The 13,263-nt window shown below is 36.9% G+C and overlaps 1 protein-coding gene across 1 annotated transcript in view; it reads left to right on the plus strand.

Annotated features, from left to right (window-relative positions):
• Positions 1-437: 437 nt before the first annotated feature.
• Positions 438-13,263, plus strand: part of RNF128 (ring finger protein 128) — a 102,545-nt gene continuing 89,719 nt past the window's right edge. Inside the window, exon 1 of the mRNA XM_001143230.5 lies at positions 438-1,046. Within this exon, the coding sequence (XP_001143230.1) occupies positions 641-1,046 (406 nt within the window). The 5' untranslated portion in view covers positions 438-640. The remainder of the gene's footprint in view (positions 1,047-13,263) is intronic.

Genomic DNA, 13,263 nt, shown 5'->3' on the forward strand with positions numbered 1-13,263 from the left:
CACACACACACACACACACACATACACACACACACACACACAGAGAGAGAGAGAGAGAGAGAGAAATTAGAAGAGAAAAAAGCAGTAAAATTCATTCTACTAATGCCATAGCAATTAAACTCATGGATCTTAACTTACTCCAGGCTGAACTGGTTGATAGCATATTTCAGCAGGGCTTGGCAAACCAGTTTAGTGTTTTAGATATTCTGAGAGAGGTAACTTTCAGCCTTGTCACGTGGGATTCCCCAGAGTCCAGTTCCTCTTTCCAATCCACTCCATGTTTATGAAAGTGCATTAGTTGGAACAGTAAGAAGAAAAAAAAATGTACTGCAGGAAGTCATCCAATCCTAATAAGTTGACATGTAGAATAAAGTTGATGGTGTTATTTATTACTAAGGTAGTCCTGGTTAAGGGTTACCTGTGTGTACAGCTGGAGGAGGGGCAAGCAAAGGGGAATGTAGATAACTAAAGTGAAATAGAGCTGATGTATCCAGAGGTTATGTTGCTAGAGGTGAGATCAGTTACCTACGTGCAACTGAAATTTCAAACTTCTGTTCAGCAGGGACGTGAGTGGACAATGGTGACTGATAGTTGGAAATATCAGCAAACATCTTAAATTTTATACTCAAATGAATGAGCAATGAACCAGGAGAATAGGTCCAGTTTTTTTTGGCTCCTTGTAATTTTTACCTTTTTACTTAAAATTACAGCATCTTTTTCAATGAGTGCCTATGTGACTGTGACTTATTACAATGAAACCAGCAACTACACTGCAATAGAGACATGTGAATGTGGCGTTTATGGATTAGCTTCACCAGTGGCTAATGCTATGGGAGTGGTAGGCATCCCTAAGAACAATAACTACCAAGCTTGTGACCACAACACTGAGTTTAGTAATACTAAGAAGCCCTGGATTGCGCTGATAGAAAGAGGTAATTGTACATTTTCAGAAAAAATTCAAACAGCGGGCAGAAGAAATGCTGATGCTGTTGTGATTTACAATGCTCCAGAGACTGGCAATCAGACGATACAGATGGCAAATTTTGGTAAGTAATAATTGATTCACAAAGAGAGTTAATGTCCGTTTATCTTAGAATGGTATTTCCATCTAGAACTGCTCTAGGATCTGGCAATAAGGTTGTAAAATAATTTTACTTTAAATTTTCTTGCCTGGCACAACTTGTAATTACTTTATTATTATTTAATATTTTTAATTAATTTGTTCCAAAGACAGTAGCAATTCATGAAGTGATTCCTATTTTCTTTCATGTTTTCTTAGCAATATAAGTTTCCTCAGTGGGCATTATATCGTGAGTTGCTTTTTAATAAACTGTGCCTTTACCTCTAAACATTAAAAAATTTAATTTCATTATTAATTTGCACTTCTCAGTTTGATTTATTTTCTCCTGCAAAAGGGATTGTATGTTTTCAAGTTTGTGAAACTGCAAAACAGTTTCATTATGCTTAAATAATAGCATATTATAAGTGTGTAAAATGTTATAGAAATGAGAACTTGACTCTACTGTATGCTTGTAAGATTTGAATCTTTTTGCGGGACTGATACAAACGAATCTGCAAAAAAATGATATTACCCATTGAAAAGTGTATGGCAGAAATAGGATAACACTGTAATTAACAAAGAAAATAAAGATTTCCCTTAGAAATATTTACTAATGGCTTCTTAAGTAAATAGAAACTTCTAATTTATTAACTTTTTAAAGGAGTTACTTCTGAAAATCACTGGTTTTTATTTATTTAAAAAAAGTTTCCAAGTAAATAGATTTTTAAACCAATGAAGAAGTAAACTTCTGAACCCCATTTTGTTCACTGTGGATAGGTACGTGTGTTTTTATCAGACTTGGTCTAAAAAAAAAAAGGAATAATTTCAATCAAGGCAAGCGCTGACAGTAAATGAATACAAAATTTTGATAATTGGTGTTATTGCCAAATTTGGCCTCTAAGAAAATTAATGCAAATAAAATTAAACAGATTTTAGAATTATGAAAAGGAGAAAATCAAACTTATGTTAAGAATAGTATGGTGCTTGGAATGTTCCAAGTTGTACACATACAATATCACTGTTTGGTACTAATATTTGAAAACCAAACTGCTTATTTCGCTAAGCATCAAAAAAACAAGTAAGATGAACTTCAGCAGTACAAAATTATTGTAGATGTAACAAAACTCCATGTGCTACCTTTTGTGACACATCCTGGACACTGCAAGAGCTCAGACATTCACATTTTATATTATTTTCTAGCTAAGAGCATTTCATAAGCATTCCCTGCCTGTTCCTGTGTTTTTACGAGTGACTTTCATTTTTGTAGAAAGAAACTAATGCCATTTTCTGATAAAACTTAGGAATTAAATCTGTTCTAAGGAACCAACTTGCTATACATTTAAACTTAGAGATCCTGAATACTCTGGGTTTCCTTTTGCATGAACACATTCTACTTATTCACTCTCCTGCTATTTTTGAAATACAAACAGTATCAAACTAAATAGTAGTCCTGTTTTCAAAACTTTCTTTGCAACCTGTATTAGGGACCAATATCTAGTAGAATGTAGGTACCTTGCCAGTAAATTTGAAATATTTACCAAAGATCACTCACAGTAAATCTCTCCAAAAGAAACATGTGCATAATCATTTGAATATGTGACTCTGAACAGAGTTTTAAAAAGGAGGCAGTTAGACTTATCATTCAATATATACCTCCAATATAACCAAAGACACATGATCAAAAATATTTTAAAGCTACAGTATTGCCCCTCTTTTAAAATAAACACATTGAAAAAGATAGCATAATGATCATAACTGTGATAGTTAACATTTATTGGCATTTACTATATTTCAGGCACTGTTATAGTGTGTTTATTTAATGAACATTGTTTTTTAACATATGATGATATCAACCCCAAAGAATTAAAACTAAATTTGGAATTTTGCCCTTTTAAGACCTGCCAAATAGTGTGCCATTGGATTTTTTCCTTCCTAGAAATTTCCCTTATATAAAAACTATTCAGTGATGCAGCTGACAAACATAAGGAATCAAGTGTGGATATGAAAACTAGATGACCAGACACTAGATCATTAAAGACTGTCATTATTTTATGCCAACATTTTGTTTGTTGTTGCTATCTTTTCATTCGTGTTTTGTTTTGTTTTGACACAGAGGATGGGGGAAATCCTCCTACAATAAAGCTCACGATTTCACCTTCTGTCATCTCATCTTGTATTACCCCCTAAAAACCACCTTTTCAGAAAATCACACTGTAGCCCCCTCAGGCCCTTGTACTCTTCTACTCTTCCCTGGCTCCCCCTACCTCTTCATTCCTTCAGTCCCATTATCCTGTACTAGGTCTTACTAAGCACTTCCACAATGTTGTGTCTCTCTGCTTCTTTCTAATGTCAGTGCTCTCCAGCCAAAGACCACTAGCAACAGACCTGTAGTTTAAAAAGGTAGATGTATTACTTGTTGCAGCAATTGGAAGAGCACACACCATGGAAAACCACAGGGCATCCTACTAAGAGGGTGTTAAAAAGGACTTGCAGGATTTGGGCTTGCTTATGTGTTTTGGGGGAGAGTTGAAGGAAGATGACTGTTAACCAACCATTCTAGTTTGCTTGAGATTGAAGGTTTCTTGGGATGTGGGACTCTTAATGTTAAACCAGGAAATTCCTGGGAAAATTGTGACAAGTTGGCCACCCTAGCTGGCTTTGTTCTGAACTTGGAGGCTGCCAGTAAGTTGTAATTCTGTGTTTAGGTTTCTAAATAAACCTTTTTTATAAGTGGGGAAGACTAGCCCATGGCTAAAGCTGTAATTGGTAAAGAAGCAATAGTTACCCTTATTAGCCAGAATAGAGAGATATTTGGTAGTTACACTTATTAGCCAGAATAGAGAAATATTTGGTAGTTTTTGTGGCGAGGACACTGTCCATATTTTGTCTGTGTTCAGACCTGATTATGGAGTGGTCTTTTTTGTTTGTTTGTTTTGATCCATCATAGTCACAGATTGACCTTCTCTAATGTTGATGTTCTGTGAGATGGTTTATATTCAACAAGAAAATGTCAAGGCTTAATTGAGAGTGCCAGGCTAGGTCCTAAATATCAGGGGCAACTTGTCTCTTTCTCACTGAAAATCTACTTCACCCACCCTCGTACTGTTGTGCAAATATATTCTCTTCCCCCATGTCCTTTCACATTTCTGTGCCTCCCCATCCCTTATAGGTTGCCTTCAAGGGACCTGATAAGTCTAAGGGATGCTTCCACACTCCTTGCCTCACATGGTTTCATGATTTAAATACAGAATGTCCTTACTCTTGAGTCCAGTCTATTTACAGCCTCCCTACTAAGAGTGTTATTTTTCTGAAGGGGATAATTTCAGTTTGAGAATACCTTCCACTGAGGAAGAATAGTGTATAGCCTAATAATTGGAGGTAAACTTCTAACTCAGTTTCCCATTGTGCTGTGTCCAGTATCAGTTTCCTAATTTGCTCTTGGATTTCTCCTTTGGGTTATATTCTGCATTGGTGAGTATATCTGTATCTATCTACACACAAACATATATGTATATATACATATATTTTCATATTCTAGCTTACCAGAAGGAATAATAGGATTTTGACTCGGCATTTTGATGAGGTGGGAAATAAAAGGATATGTTTACCATGTTCTTAAGTAAGTATGTAACTTCCTAACAATCTTTTCCAAGCACTGCAGACATGGCCTTTCAGTTCTATTCTAGAGATACAAGAAAATTCAGGACTCCTGAGTTATTCAAGCAGAAGACGCGTAACATGTTAAGTACTTGCTTGCTGAGCAGACAGCTTTGGAAGTTAAATATGCTATTTTTAGGTAAAATGTCTTAAGAAATGCTTAGATTTGGATGTAGTTTATATCAGCAAGGTCAGTAATTTGGGAGGGATAAAATGGTTTTTACGTTTTATCATTTCAGCTGTGTCCAACGAAGTGGATTAGAGTCAAGTGTGCGGCATTCAGAATCCCCAAAACTCAACCAATTCCAGAGTAGTGAAGTGCATGAAAAGGAAGGGTTTAATTAGAGCAGCAAACTCACATGCTTTATAAAAATGTTTTTCTAGAAGTAAAAGGGGAAATAAAAGCATGGTATATAAATGAAGTGAGAAGATGACAAAAACTTCGGTAAAACTAACTCAGATATGTACATAAAGAAGAGCTTAATTCAAGAAAACTAATCAGTTGCATTTCAAATGAGCCTCAAATCTGTCTAATTCTGTGCATCTCCAAGACACCACTCACTCTATCTTAGACCTCTACAACAGCTTTCCAGTTGATTTCCCTGCCACTCTTTTCCCCTTCCAAGCCCAATCTCCAGACTGTAAGCCAAAGTGGCTTTTTAGAGAAAATAAATCTCACTCTGTTTAAAATCCTTCCGTGGCTTCCCATGACACTCAGGGTAAATTCAAACTTCTTTCCAAGACTTTATCCAGCTCTGAATCATCTGGCCTACTGCTGTGACCTCATTTCCTCTCACTCCCTCCTCTTCTACTCACTGAACTCTTGCCACACGGGACTCCTTTCAGTGCCTCAATTCCACTAAACATTTCCTTGCCAGACAGCCTGAAAGTAACCCCTGATGCCTTCCTCATCTTCGCTCCCACATCTCATTAAACATAAAGTTCTCTTGATCCTACCTCCAAGCATTTCTTAAGTCCATTCACTTTTTCACCTCTGCTGCCTCCATCCAAGCCCAGGCCAAAATCATCTCTCACCTGGACCACTGCAATAGCTTCTTAAGTGTTCTCTCTTGCTATTCTCGCCCCTCTGTAGCACATAGCAGCCAGAGTGATCCTGTGGAAAATGTAATTCCACCCCAGTTAGAATAAAATCCAGGCCTTGAGCCTAGGCCTACAAGGTTTGATGCTAATCATGTACAATCAGACCTTATCCTATGCCCTTCTGCCCTGCATTACCATGCCTCAGCGACTCTGGTTTTCTCTCTGTTTTTTAACAAAGAGAAATAAGCGCAAGCTTTTGTACTTGCTGCCTCCTCTGCCTGAGTCACTTCTCCTTCATTTTTTTTTCACATAACACTGCCTCCAAAATATAACCATGTCTATCTACTACCACTAGTCTAGTACAGGCTACTGCCAGCTCTCGCACTGACTACTGCAAATAGCCTCCAAACTGGGCTCCCTGCTTCTACTCAACCTACCCCATATATTCTCTACACAGAAGCCAGAGTGATCAAAACATATAGGTCGATCACATCACTCCTCTTCTCAGAACTCCCCAGTGACTTTCCATTGTTCTCCAAATAAAGTCTAAATTTTATCAGGCCTAAAAGGAGTTGCATGATCTGGCCTCTGCCTATCTCTCCAACCTAACAGTCTACTCTTTCCCTCTCCCTCACAATGCTTCAACCACTCTGATCTTCGGACATTTTCTCCAACATGTGAAGCTTTTTCTGCGTGGGACGCTTTTTACTTGCTTTGCTCTCTCTCACCACCATCGTTATCACACATAACAGGTACTCCATATACCAGTTTAAATGTTTCTTCTAACGGGTCTCCCTTGACCTTATACATATTATTTTCTATCAAAACCTTCAGGTCGTTCTTGTTAAAATTTATTTTAATGTATATTTTCTTTTTTAATTTATTTTTTAAATTTATTTATTTAATTTTTTTTTTTTTATACGGGTCTTGCTCTGTCACCCAGGCTGGAGTGCAGTGACACAAACAAAGTTCACTGAAGTCTCGAACTCCCTGGGCTCAAGCAATCCTCCTGTCTCAGCCTCCCAAGTAGCTGGGACCACAGGCCTGTGTTATCACACCAGGCAATTTTATTTTATTTTTTTAGAGACAGGGGTCTCACTGTGTTGCCCAGGCTGATCTTGAACTCCTAGTCTCAAGTAATCCTTCTGCCTCGACATCCCAAAGTGCTGGGATTATAGTCATGAGCCATCGCACTTGGCCTAATTATTTTCTTACTTGTTTATTATTTGTTTCTCCCACTAGATTGTAAGTTCCAGGAAGACAGAGACCACGTCTGTCATGTTTGCCATTGTATCCATTGTACAGAGCATAGTGCATGGTCTTCACTATTTGCTCAATGAATAAAAGTTTAAGAAGCTACAAAACAATTCTCTTTTATATGTGAAAAGATGGACAAGTTGAAATGAAGTTTGGTAAATTTGGCAAACTATTGTATTTTTTAAATTGTTTTTATTTTTACTGATACAAGTAATAAATGAGTAGTTTCTCCTATAAAAAATACTAACAATATAATTAAAGTCTCCCCTTGACTACCACCCCCAATTCCAGCACCTTTTCAAGAGATAACTATTGCTATTCATTCAGTATGTAACATTTCAGACTTTTTCTATTCATTTTTGCATATATACGTACAGAAAACACGTAGTCAATTTGTGTTTTATTTTTAATATTAACAAAGTTATTCTGTAGCTTGCTTTAGCTACTCAACAATAGGAACTGGAGTTATGTTCATGTCAGTAAATTTGTATTTAAATCAAATTCATTCTTTTAACTATTGCATTATATTAATATTGCACACACACACATAATTTATTTAACCAGTCCCCTAGCAATGGACATTTGGGTTGTTTTCAGTGCTGCTCTTTTACAAACAATACTTCAGTTAACATAATTATTGCTGATACATAAGAAAGCTATTGATATTGATCTTGTATCACTATGGTTGACCTTGCATCTGACCACCTTGTTGAACTCGCATCTGACCACCTTGTTGAACTCCTATTAATTTTATTAATTCATCCATTGATTCTCTTGAATTTTCAAGATAAGTGATCATTTTCTCTAGAAAGTTTTGCTTCTTCTTTTATTTTAATTCTACCTCTTAATTTTTCCAATGGTCTTATTCCATTGTCTAGAGCTACAATAGTGACAACAGTATACATCCTTGACTTGCTCTTGACTTTACTAAAAAGTGCTCCCACCGTTCTATCATTGAGTATGTTATTTGATAGAAGTTTCTGGGAGATAGTCTTTATCAAGGTTCAGGACTTCAGTAAGATTTTTTAATTTTGTTATTCTTATGGCTTAACTAGAATATGAATATATATGTATATATGCATATATGTTTGTGTGTCGGTAGATACAGATAGAGTCACCATGTAGGATATGCCCAAAAGGGAAATCCAATAGTTTACTGTTAGCTTGGGAGAAATAATAAGGTGGTATACAGAAACAATAGATGATCTCCATAAATTAGGTATGGAAAGAAGAAACAATAGGTAAAAGGGACAATTTTGGGTTATTTTCCAAATACAATTTTATTAGTGCCCTGGATAAAACAATTGAAAAAGAAATTTCGTTGTGACTCCGAGTTGAGTGTCAAGTTGTAAGACACAAACAAATAGTAAAAGCATCTTGGCAAGTTAGGAAAATTATTTAATAAAAACAAGATGAAGTACCATGGTGAATAGTAAAGAATAATAAATGTAGAGACAGATATAAAATAGAAATATATGGGCAAAAAAGACAGGTTTCTAAGCAAAATATTTGACAACTACATTGTACCACAAGTCAACTAAAGAATGACACAGTTATTTTAAAAATTGACATGATTATGGGATGTATTAGTAAGTATATAACATGTTACGCCTGGAAAATAACTCAGCTATGCTTGGAATTCATGAATCTCTGAAACATCATAAGCTTTTTTTTTTTACCTGACTTACAATAACAAATTATTTTAGTATCTCTTTTATGCTTTCACACAAATGCCCAGGTGCCCCCCTCCCCTGGGTACAGGCACATACAAACATAATTGCATAAAAATGTATGTTTATAAGGAAATCAAGATATAGTACCTCTGGGCACCAGTTTCCGGATAAAAACAAAATGAGTAAATTTACTGTGAGCCCTTTCAAGTACATTTCATCTCCCTTTTCTCCATTTTAAAATCAAAGAACATTTTGAAAGCATCTAAACATGTGCCATTTGTTCATTAACATATCCTTTGCTTAACTCTTGGCCTCTTCCTCCTAAATTTTTAATGTTTCATTTATTATGTTGTGATTTGCTGCTCAGACATAGATTTCCCCCAGAATTACTTGCAATTATTAGAAAAGAGTGTGTGTGTAAATACACACAGAACAATGCCTGAGCAAGACTATATAAAGTAGGCTACTTCCTCTTAAGTACTCTCTCTCTGTCGCTCTCATTTCAGCAGTCCTCAGTTCATAAGTGCTCTTACCCCAGCTACCTCTCTTCCTTCATTCGAAGAGTACATTCCCTAGGCAGCAAGGACATCATATAAACAAATTATATCTGTTTCTGTCTAAACTTGCAAGTTTTATGTGCTACTTATTTAGAAAATTGTTCGATATTCAGGTGCTATTTTGATAAAGTTGGGGGAAAGATTTACTTGTTGCACCTAGAAACAACATGCCTTAAAGGAAAAACAAAACAGATTTCTTACTGGTGATATCAGGACCTTTGACAGAACAGTGGAAGAGTGAATTCCAGGAGATGATGTTTCAGAGTGTCCCTCATCACATCATGCAAGCAACAACCTGTTCCACCTATGCTCAGGACATGCTTTGAGCACACAAATATTCAACAGTATAGTAATGTTAATAGTCATGTAAATATTTAACAATATAGTAATGTTAACTGTAACTTTTTAGAGTTTTAGATGTATATCATATTTTTGCCTAAATTTTTAATGACATATATTCTCAGCATGACCTAGCTAATGACCTCAATATGCAATGATAGTAACACAATGTAGTTAAGTGAATTCGTCTCTAGCAATAATCAATACATTGACATCTCCCCTGTGGAAAGAACAAAGAGAAATGAAAATTTCCTTAATAATTCACTTGCTTTCCATTTATATTTTAAATGACTGTCTCAGCATCATTTCTCATGATAAATTGGAACTCTTTATTTCTTTCAGTAATGTACCTGTTAAAGTATCTGTTTTTCCTTCCCCTTTATGAAGGCAGTTGTTAATAGTAAGTACTCTGTTAACTATGTGCCGAGCATTCTTCTCAGTGTAATCATCCCAACAACTGCTATGAGGTACATAGTGTCAGTATCTCCATTTTATATATAAGAAAACTGAGACACAGAGAGATTGGTTAAATTCGCCATGGTCATACAGCTAGTACGTTTCAAAGCTGAGATTTGAAACCTAATATCCTAATAATTAAGAGTCTGTGCTCTTAATCAGTACACAATACTACCTCTCCAGTGAGCATATACTATGGAAGGCACTGTAAAAAATGGTACAAAAATATCATCATTGCCCTCAAGGAGGGAAATGTAGTCAGGGGACTAATATTTACGCAAGTCATAAAAGGCAGAATAGAAATGTTAAGGTTATTAGAACTGAAGCAATTAAGAAATTGTAAAGGTCAGAGTGTTGGAAGGGTCATCAACATAGAAGGTGATAGCAGAGAAGTCAAAGACCAGTACCGGGAATATGAAAGTGAGAGAGTTATAGGATAACCAGTCAGAAAGTGGGATATTTCTGTTAGGATTTTGGAGGTTTAGCAGATTAGGATGCTGATAATATACAGAGTATGGCCATGGCAGTGGGGTCAATAAAGTGGAATGGCAACAAAAATTCCTGAAGTTAAACCACACTGAGGACAGAATGTTGGGTGATGGAAAGATTTGAGGGTGAAAAGGATGGCAGTGATCCAAATGATAATGTCTTCGATAAACGTGTGGAAATTACTGGGAGGTTGGTCCATGGCCAAGCAGAGAGGAAGGTAATAGAGGTTATTAAAACCAAATGCTGTTGAGTCTCCAAGAAGCAGATTTTGATTCATAAGAGTGGGGGAGTAGGCCGGGCGCAGTGGCTCACGCCTGTAATCCCAGCACTTTGGGAGGCCAAGGAGGGCAGATCACGAGGTCAGGAGATCAAAACCATCCTAGCTAATACGGTGAAACCCCGTCTCTACTAAAAAATACAAAAAAGCCAGGCGTGGTGGCTGGCGCCTGTAGTCCCAGCTACTCGGGAGGCTGAGGTAGGAGAATGGCGTGAACCCGGGAGGCGGAGCTTGCAGTGAGCCGAGATCGCGCCACTGCACTCCAGCCTGGACGACAGAGCCAGACTCCGTCTCAAAAAAAAAAAAAAAAAAAAAAAAGAGCTGCGGAGTAGTCTGGAAACAACAATGTGGGAGTGAAGAGACTCCTATTCCTTGAAATATGTGGGGCACGAACAGATGAGCTGCCTTACTGAAAATATCTGAAGGAGAAGTCGTGTCCTCATGATAAGACGGGTTTTGGTTGAGTCAGGAAGCACAGGGAACCCACAGTGAAGAGAAGATGAGGAAAGTATACAAGTTAAACATCTGTCATGTAACCAGAGATCTAGAAGACACATGGAAACTTTTAGGAGAGGAGAAGTAGAACAAAGTAATGAGTAGTACAGAGAGAGGAGCACAGAAGTGAATAGTAAACAAATTAGCTTCCATTTGGGAAACTAGCTAAGGATGGAATGAATGTGATACCAGGTGGCAATAATGTAAAGATTAGAAACAAAATTCTGGAGTAAATTTGTCTCAGGCAAGTATGGTACTTGGTTTATCAATGTAAAGGGCTGGCATTGTATATGAAATGTAAGAGCATTATTCACAAGGGAGCAGCCACTCTTGAAGGAGCTGGCAAGGGCAGAGCTGAACAGATTAGAGGTGAAAATGTGAATAAATTTAAATCACAAGGGTTTGTTCCTAGAGCTATGATTGTAGATCACAGGGATGGAGAAGCATGTCAATGTTTGGGCAGGGAGGTAGGGTACGGTGGAGGGTAACAAGTGCTAAATGACCTGAATATAAAACTAACCCGCCCTAGGGTTCCAAATGGAACTGCTTTATAGTCTTAATCCAGGTACAAGTTGGTCCTTGACTTGAGTGTCACCTGGGTATCTGGAGGATGTTGCATAAAAATAGGAAATCATTATAAGAAACAAGCACATGAAAAATTATTTGGGGCTCTTTTAATAAATCAAATGGCTGGAAAATGATCTATTTGTTATGACTAATGCTAATTACCTATCTGCACTGAGGAGATTAGGATTTTAGTAAAAACTGGTAGAAACTTAGTCAAGGCCTTAGGATGTCAAAATTGCAATCATTAAATGCCCAGATACCCTGCATTCCAGAATTGAATTAAATCCAATCAACATTTACTTATGTATATTTTTAGCTTTTAAATGGAATTGTAAATTGAGTTCTTTTCCTCAAAGCAGTCAATTCAGCAGAGGAAGAGAAGTATACAATCAGTCAAATAGGATGTTTGATATTGTTTTAGCTCTAAAAATGTCAGCATGGACCGAATAACCATTTTTCAGAAATAATTTTTCAACTGATTTTTTTTAGCCTCGTATAGGATGCAGCCAGCATCTAAATGCTCAGTTAACTTATGTATAGCAAGATTAGCTGCAGTTGGAGGCCACAGTAGTTACATCTGAGAAATGTAGTACCATTTCAACCATACACACAGGCAAATGCTCTTAGAAAATTAGTTTTCTCAAAAAGCCAGGATATGCAAAATGACCATATTTACCAAAGGGCTTTGTGAGGACTCCTTGGAGCAGAACTCAGAGAGAGGTGGGTAAATCACATGTTGGTTAGAAGAAGGAGTGTGATTTGATTGTTTCACAAGGAATACATCTTTCTCACCTGAAAGCTGCTGTTCATTACCTCAATAAGGGCAGCTTAAAGGCTTAAAGAAGGCCTACAGAGAAATACTAGGCCTCTAACCTGATGCATTACCACATGATACCTCCACGGCATGGGAGACCAAGGGGTGAAGAGAAACCCTAGGGTATGAACCCCTGGGTTGCTATTCATTCTTGTTTACTTGTCCATAGCCTTGGCCAAGGGTAGCTTTGCAGTGTGGCTAGGAGGAAATCTCTTAGGGAGAGCAAGTTCTGGCTGACAATTGGATTTTCCAAATTGGGAATAAAAGAAGGCAAAACTGTGATTTTTGTAAATCTAAAAAACAATGTGGATTTGTTTATACACATTTTATTTGTATCATTTCATGTTAAACCTCAAATAAATGCTTCCTTATGTGAAAAAAAAAACAAAAAAAAAAAAACAAGGGTTTACTTATTCACTCAACAAATGTTTACTGAGAGCCAAATATTTGTCCTCCCAAGTTTTACATTTCATAGTTCTATCTCTGAAACTTCAAGCATGCATGGCTTCTACCAGAAGCAGTGAGATGTAGTAGTGATTCAAGGCATGGGCTTTGTAGGGGGATAGACCTGGGTTTGAATC

This window comes from Pan troglodytes, chromosome X, assembly GCF_028858775.2.
Source record: "Pan troglodytes isolate AG18354 chromosome X, NHGRI_mPanTro3-v2.0_pri, whole genome shotgun sequence".
Lineage (NCBI taxonomy): Eukaryota > Metazoa > Chordata > Mammalia > Primates > Hominidae > Pan > Pan troglodytes.